General features: G+C 35.4%; 1 protein-coding gene across 1 annotated transcript; it reads left to right on the plus strand.

Annotated features, from left to right (window-relative positions):
- Positions 1–3,035: 3,035 nt before the first annotated feature.
- LOC112516945 (50S ribosomal protein L35, chloroplastic) lies at positions 3,036–6,714 on the plus strand. The gene is made up of 3 exons (XM_025124206.1): positions 3,036–3,353; positions 3,703–3,819; positions 6,430–6,714. Exons 1-3 carry the CDS (start codon positions 3,093–3,095, stop codon positions 6,502–6,504), a joined length of 453 nt encoding a protein of 150 aa, XP_024979974.1. The 5' UTR covers positions 3,036–3,092; the 3' UTR covers positions 6,505–6,714.
- The last annotated feature ends 1,421 nt before the right edge of the window (positions 6,715–8,135 follow it).

Below are 8,135 nucleotides of genomic sequence, written 5' to 3' on the forward strand. Positions count from 1 at the left end.
AATTTTACCCTTTTTTTTACCTTATTTACATTTTTTTTAATTTTAAAGAAACCAGCGGATCTGGAAGAATACAACTACGCTGCTTGCTGTTGTAGTCCAGCTCAGTCTAGCTGTGTTAATAGAAAGAGTTCAAAAGCAAAGAAATATGGAACGTAAGAGAAGAATGAACCATTCCCCAGAATGGCATCCTTCGCCTTTATCGTTTCTTAAATATAATTGTGACCTGCGATTTCCAAAGACCAGGACCGAATGGGAGCGGGTATGGCATTACGAAACGAGGAAGGATCCTTGATGGCTTACAAAATGATACAAATTCGAGGATGCCCTGAAGTAAAGGAGTGTGAAGGGTTAGCCTTAATTGAAGCTATATCATGGATTCTAAAACGGGGCATGAACGTGTAATCTTCGAGATTGATTCCCAAGTCGTGACTTATGCTGTAAATCTAGGGGAAGGGGAAGAGGATAACACTGAATTAGGAATCATCATCCAACATTGTCTGCAACTTCTACAATCAAAACCATCGTTTAAGCTCCAATACGAAAGAAACGTTGTTGTTAACATTTTGACAAAACAATCTTTGTTTTACGCCTCGTCAACTATGGGCCTGGCCTCTTTTAATTGGCTAGTTAAGGATTTAAATTTTACTTATACTTCCATTAATCATTAGAATAATACGGAATTTTTTTTTGTAAGGGTGTCCGGGCCAAAGCCCGACTAATCCCCGGCAAATTTGGAGGCTAAACATGACCCCACTTAAATGTCGCCAACACTCTCCTTCCAGAGCTCGAACTTGGGTTCATGACTATGTCATGCCCAAGCCTTTACCACTAGGCTGGAAGGTCTTTGACAATAATAATAATACGGAATTTTGTCTGCTTAAGTGAAAATAATAATTTTACAATTTTTAAAAAAATAAATGACGTGTAATTTTTTTCTTTAGTTGCCATTTGAAAAATTAATAAATAATGTCACATCAAAAAAAACTTTATCCTTATCGGCTTTTATAGGCCATTAGATAATCAGATACTTAAAAGTTTGATATTACACATCTCATATACTAAAATAAAACATGATCCTCATCAGTTTTTATAGGTCAAAGAATAACTAATGCATTAATTAAGTAATTCACGAAATTAAAACATGATTAAATTAATTAATTCACGCGATTAACAAAATACTTGAGAAAATCAAGTTAGAATTAATTTAAATCAAGAGCTGTCCAATTGTAAACTAAATAGCCCAACAGAAAAAGGATCAACCCAATCCAGCCCGTAGTAGATACCTAGGATTCGAATTCGACCTGGTTTCCATCGAGGTCGGTGACAACAACGTTGGACTCCGGGGTAAATTTGGGGGTCGTCTTTCGATCAATTGTCTTCCTTTTTTATTAGATCCTAGATGCTAATTAATATCGGCTACTGACATAAGAAACTATCATTAGCTCGAGCGATGGAGTTCCAATTTCATTTTGTTTTCCATACATTGTTGCTACTGCAGATGTTTTTGACTGCCGAGCCACCATTACAGCCCACACCAGTATTACTAAGAACTCCAAGATAATTAAAAAAAATCTAATATTGAACTATCAATTGCAACTTAACAAAAAAAAAACTCACCTTGAAATAACTGGTAAAATGCATACTCTCTATCTTTGCTTATCCAGTCGATTTCTCTCCTATTCTCAATGAATTCCGGAATTTCAATACGAGTTTCAATCGTTAAATAGAGAAGAATTTATGGGTATTTTTTTGCCCATGTCAGTGCAGCCATAATGTCCCAATTTCACGTTCTTTCATCCTACACAATTTTCAGTTTAAAAAAAAAATTAAACTGTTTACAATCTGGCAAACAAATCCTTACACTATATAACTTCATGTTCGACTCTTGCCCTTGACATTTCATTAACATTCCCAATCTAAATTTCATTCACGATTAAAATAGCTCAACGTTTTCAACCCACGTATTCATAGAAGTTGCCAAGAAATATATGATTGTTTGGAACTATTTCGGTTGCGCTACACAATGCAAAACCACACTTTTGACTGCATAAGCAAAAATTTGTTCTTTATTCAGGAACTTTTCATTATGATCAAAGGGACTTTGATCTACCGGTATCTAGTAACCTAACTTTTTGAAAAGTTTTTGAACTTCACCAAATACGAGATGTATATGTAAGTTTGATTTATCATATACACGTATTATACACTTAAAAATATTCATTATGCTAAATAAGCTCTCAAAAAATTTCAATTTGTGGATTCTTTTAGGGGACGTTTGGTTTGATGAAATGGTTTTGAGTGATTTGAATTTGTAGGATTTGAATTCTTTGGTGTGTTTGGTTTGTTGGATTTTAAATGGATTTGGAATCTTTGGTGTGTTTAGTTTGTAAGATTTGGAATAAAATTAAATTCCATTTTTTATAAGTAATATATAAAAACAAATTATAAAAATAATTAAATATCTCATCTGTTACTTGATCATAACAAAACATATGTTTTCAACATATTTTAAAACATTATTACACACAAATCTTATAAAATCTCATAAAATACCAACAACCTCATAGGATTTGTAAATCTCATGTGTGTGAAATTTCTATAAAATCATAGGATTTCAAATCCAAACAATCCTTCAAATTAAACATGAAATTGGAATAAAATTGAATTTTAAATCACTAAGATTCTTATGCAATCATACAAGCCTCAATTTTTCTTTAAGAAGGTGTTTGGGATTGCTTATTTGAAACAACTTATAATTTTCTACAAAGCATTTATCAACTTATTATAAATCAGAAGAGTTTAATTTCTTCAAAAACTTCTTATTACTGATTTGCCACCGGTATAAGTTATTTATCCAAATACTAAAAAATATTTGTTACCAGTATCACACTGAAATAAATCAATAAGTTGTTTTTATATGCAACCCAAACACCCTAATATGTTTTGTTTGGCTATAGAATCAGCTTTACTCTAGGACAAGATAAACCCATGACCTGGAAAGCCTTTTCTAACCATGGATAAAAGCCAGTTACAAATACCGCACAAAAGATTGAAACCCCCAAATCCCTTTATCCACACAGAGCTCCACAACAATGGCGTCTTCAACGTTTTTCAATTGCACTTCACTCTTGACTCCAGTTAAACCTCTTCGTACAAACCCTTCTTGTAATACCACCGTTTGTCTTTCACAATTCGCCAAGAAAACCACGCCATTGAATCTCTCATCATCACAGACCATCTCTGTTTTCTCCCCACTTCTTTCGAACAGAGCTTTAATCGTCTCTTCCCCCAATCGAAAACCCCAATCTCTCACAATTGTATCTGCCAAGGGGTATAAGATGAAGACCCACAAGGTGATTTGCTCTCAGTTTCTTCGTTTGCTAGTGGTTTTGTTTATTCTCTTCATTGAATAAATTGGTATGTGTAACTACATTTTCAAATGAATGTATATGTGGGTTTATGTTCAATTAATTTGTTGGTTTTTACTCAACTTTTTGGGTCAAGTTTTCATTCATGAAATCAGTATCACCTTAAACATTTTTGTGAAGACTACGACTTCATGAAATCAATTTGAGCATTTTTCATCAAACACACACACACACAGATATATAAATATATCCACACACACAAAAACATTCTCTCCTTTTCACCTGTCAATGATGTACTTTGTTCGATTTGTTATCTTGAAATCTGCAATTGCAGGCTTCAGCAAAGCGATTCAGGGTAACGGGTTCTGGGAAGATAATGAGGAGGAGAGCTGGGAAGCAGCATTTGCTTAGAAAGAAGAATGCTAAGAGGAGAACACGCCTCTCTAAATCGGTTAGTGTTTAAACCTACGAAATTAGAGATGCATTTTGGATTACATGATTAAACAATACTGTTCTTGATACATAATTTGGTATTGCTGGATTTGGAGTAGTTCAAATCAAAGAGTTCCAGATATGCAGATTAATTATATAGCTGAGTAATTGTGTGGTTGTTTATCTCTTAACCTTTTGGGTTGTGATCTGTGGCATTTTAGAAATAGTTTTACGAGCTCTGTTGCTTATAAGTCAGCACTTGTGTAGGAAGTACTAGAAACCTATTATGCTCTCTTTGGTCCATGAAAACCAAAATAATTTCTACTTTCTGCAACTTTATACACTAAAGTGACACATAACTTACACTCGGAGACCTTTGAGGTAGAGGTTGTGTCTGCATACATCCCACCCACCAGACCTTACTCTTGAGTGAAATTTACTTCATTCAGTTTGGTTTATTGGTTTGGGTCCACAAAAGTACCAATGTTTTCTCTGAATGGTGTTTAAGACGCTGTACCGGTAATGAAATACTTCCCTTAAACTATGTCTCGTCAAAAGTTGCTAATTTATGGATGGAGGGAGTATTGCATAGCTTTTTCAAGGATCAACCGGATTGTCTAGTTGATGTAATAAAGGAATTTCATGACATCTTTTAGCCCCTCGACCATTTGATAAAAAGCTTTGTCTCCTATGTAAGTTGAGAGATCTTATGGTCAAATTTTCTTTTATACTTACCAGTCTAAGATCGTAGTACATGGAGATAGGCTACCAGAGTCCTAAGATTACCTTCGCTATATTCCTTTGTACATGCTTGTATCATATTGTAGTCTTCTTTTCCTTCTTCTCTTCTTTTTTGTTTTAGAATTTTTTGGCAAGCTTTCTTTTTCGCATACTTCTTGCAAGTCAGGGGTCTTCATGGACACAACTGCTCTACACTCTGATAGTGGACCGGTTTGCATACATCCCACCCTCCCTAGCCTCCACCTCCGGATAGGATATATTGGGCTTGTTTGTTTGATTTGGTTCAGTTTAAGATCATAGTACTCTTAGGTAGCGTTTGGTACGTAGACATAATTGGACAGGACTGAACAGGACATGACAAGAGGGTAGGACTGGACAGGACAAGACTGGACATAACAAGAGTATGTCTGGTGTTTGGTACGATTAGGACTGGACGGGACAGAACTAGACAAGCTACCCCCAAAAGTTATTTAATGAGTTTTTAAATATTATATAATAGTTGTAATGAACACAAATAAAGTAAATCATTAAAGAATTTAATTTATAAATATTTGTACATAATTTTCATATTTGTACCAAATTTGGATGAAAAATTTGATATAATTGACGGTAGTAGTGGTGTTGGTGGAGGTGGTTTTGGTTATGGTGGAGGTGGTGGTGGCCGACGGTAGTAGTGGCAATGGGCGGTGGTGGTCGGTGGCCAACAGTGGTTATGGAGGTAGAAGCAGTGGTGCTTGGTGGCCAACAGTGGTTATAGTAGTCATGTACACTTTTACAGATATAGTAAGATTGTTTAATAATGTGCCATGGTTTGGTCCACTGTGACTCCTCAAAGTTGTCATGGTTTGTTTTTCTTGCATTTGGCAAAGAAGTTCTCTTGACTCGAAGCTTATCATGTAGAAGTAATCCTATCGGTTTCTGCAAGACTCAACCCCCTTATAATTCACCTTGTAACAGGTGATATATGTGTCCCCCTAAAGTTTTCAAGTTAAGAAACACATCTTTATGGAAAACTATATTTCTAATTCTTTCTTAGATATGGCGAAAAGGTTGCAACCAGAACTCATTGAAATAAGCACCACTTGCTAGAAACAACAAAAGTTTGAGCCATAGAACAACATCTTTGCAAAATGAAAGAGAAATGGAAGGGCTGGCTGTTATTTCCCATTGTGTAGTGTAGTTCTTATTGATACAAGTGTTGAGAACTAGAATTTCGCTCTAAGGCATTTAGCCATTGTTGCTTAAACCTTTTTGCTAGAAATTCTCCCATGTCTACATGAAAAATGGAATCTAAACAGTTCGAATTCATCCATCATGGAAACAAACAAATTCCTAGAAATCCTTTTTACTTTCATGTCGTTGTATACTCGATGTTATAAGTTTGCAATTGAGAGAATTGGATGGGATTATATTATCGGGCTTTGCTCCATTTCCGCCAAAAAGATTCGAGTTTATTGTTGTTATTAACCAAAAAGCTTACACATCTAGTACTAAGATTAGTAGCGGTCGAAAGGGGTAGCCCTAAACTCTTGCATTGGTCCACTTGTCGCTTGTCTCTAGATGAAGAAGAGTAAAGATGGAGAGAGAAGGTTAGCTTGCGAAAGGAATAACAAGAAAAGCTTTGAAGTCTAAGATTAATTGAGACTGTATATTCGTACATACATAATTATTCTGAATACGTTCATGAAAACAGTCACTCTACTCCTTGGGATAAAGGACAACGCAGGTCTGCATACATCCTACCCCACAAGACTAATATATTGGGATTGCTTTGATTGTTTTTTGTTTATAATCATCTTGACTACATTAATCAAAGCTCCTTGTTTGCTGTTAAGAAATTCCGAATTGTCATGTATTATTTCTCACAACGCTTGTTTATCTTGTGCAGCTACAAGTTGACCGTTGTGACTACAACAATGTGATAGGGGCCTTGCCATACCTGAAGGTTAACCGAGCCAACTAGCCCCAACGGTTCCTCAAGGCTGCACCGCACCACAAATTCTATGCAGAGAGAAGCAACAACTTTATTATTTATCGTTAACTTGTTATTACTCATGGTATTGTTGTATTTTGTGATTCTTTGTTATTTTTTTGTTGACTTGTTTGCTTTCTTGTAGTTTATAGCCACTGTCTCCAGATAAAGAAATGCAAAATGTCTATTTGTTCTTTCAAATGGTTGTTCCTGAATTTTCATATCCAACGTATTTACAGGGGTGGTGGCTGGCAACGTTTTTTACCGTTAACGTCTATAAACGAAAAGGGAAAAATGATAAATAAGAACTTCATCGATTTCCAGACAAATCCTTGCTTTTTCTCAAACATCGAGACTAAAGATGGCCGAATAACCGATGGCCGTCCTAAATCGGTCCCTTTAGAACCGGGGTGTCTGGACGTGGACCAAACCAAAAATCTTAGGACCAATTTAGGTCCAGTTACCGGTCCAAATCTCAATTCCATCAAGTGGGTGCCAATTAGAGACGGGCAACTGGGCCCGGCCTAGGACCGGGACCGACTTGGGACCGGCCCGGCCTGGGATCGGTTTGGGACTGGCGGTCAGGACCAATTACAGTTTTCATCAAAAAAGAAGGTTCGGCCTAGCCTGGCCGATTTTAAAAAATATTACTGTTTTATTACTGATACCAAATCTTTTTCCCATTTTTGGCCTTTTTTTGTCCTGTTTACTCTTTATTCATTATATATAAGTCATATGGTGTATGGAGGGATACCAAGTCATAAACATTCATAATTCTTGTTTATAATTCGTGATTTTGAGTCATATTTTTGCAAAAAAAACGTATTTTTTAAGTGTATTTAATTAACTCAATTACATATTTTCAAGTGTATTCAAATAACACTTTTGTATTTTTTTCAAAAACTTCAAAAAGATTGTATAAAAAATCGAATTTTAAAAAATGCATAGGACCGGTTTGGGTCTGGCCCAAGACCGGGATTTGTTATCATAATCGGTTACAAAGTACCTTAATTGGGCCTTGGTTTTTGGTCGTGACCTGGACCAGTTATGCCGGGACTGGTTACGAAAATAGTATTTGAGACAGAGGGACCGATTCGGACCTGACGTGTCCAGGATTGATTTTTAGCCGTCCCTAATGCCAACTTCCCAAATGCAGTCCCAGGTCCAAAATATAATTGTGCATTATTTTTCTATCGCATAGTCTATTACATTTCAAGATACCCTTAGAATTCAACCCACCACTTGTTAACTTCAAATGGGCTCAGCCCATTAACAACTAAAACGTCAGTCCACAATATATGATTATAAAGAAATAAAGTGATCCAAAACATATTTCTTACGCATCAGGGCCCATTAATCATTTCGATAAAAATCTATACAATCTATACTATCTTATAAAGCATTTGGCTAAAACTCTTAAAAACTCTTAAACCCGTTCATCCCTTTCCGATTTCATCACATATCTGAATTCGTGTAACTAATTGTAGATAAACACAATCAAATACAAGATAAACATCTCATTTTAAGTATAAAAAATCTAAAATATAATTAGTATAATCATTAAATTCTAACAGAATACTTAATTATTATCTTTATAAAATTTATAATATTAAACCAAAAAT

The sequence above is a fragment of the Cynara cardunculus genome (genome assembly GCF_001531365.2).
Source record: "Cynara cardunculus var. scolymus isolate 2C chromosome LG 8, CcrdV1, whole genome shotgun sequence".
NCBI classification, from domain to species: Eukaryota; Viridiplantae; Streptophyta; class Magnoliopsida; order Asterales; family Asteraceae; genus Cynara; species Cynara cardunculus.

Bases quoted from the DNA above. Each gene is read 5' to 3' on its own strand.
- LOC112516945 (XM_025124206.1), top strand. From the start codon at position 3,093: ATGGCGTCTTCAACGTTTTTCAATTGCACTTCACTCTTGACTCCAGTT. The intron at 3,354-3,702 runs GTGATTTGCTCT...CTGCAATTGCAG, and splicing joins ATAAGATGAAGACCCACAAG to GCTTCAGCAAAGCGATTCAG. The intron at 3,820-6,429 runs GTTAGTGTTTAA...TATCTTGTGCAG, and splicing joins GAACACGCCTCTCTAAATCG to CTACAAGTTGACCGTTGTGA.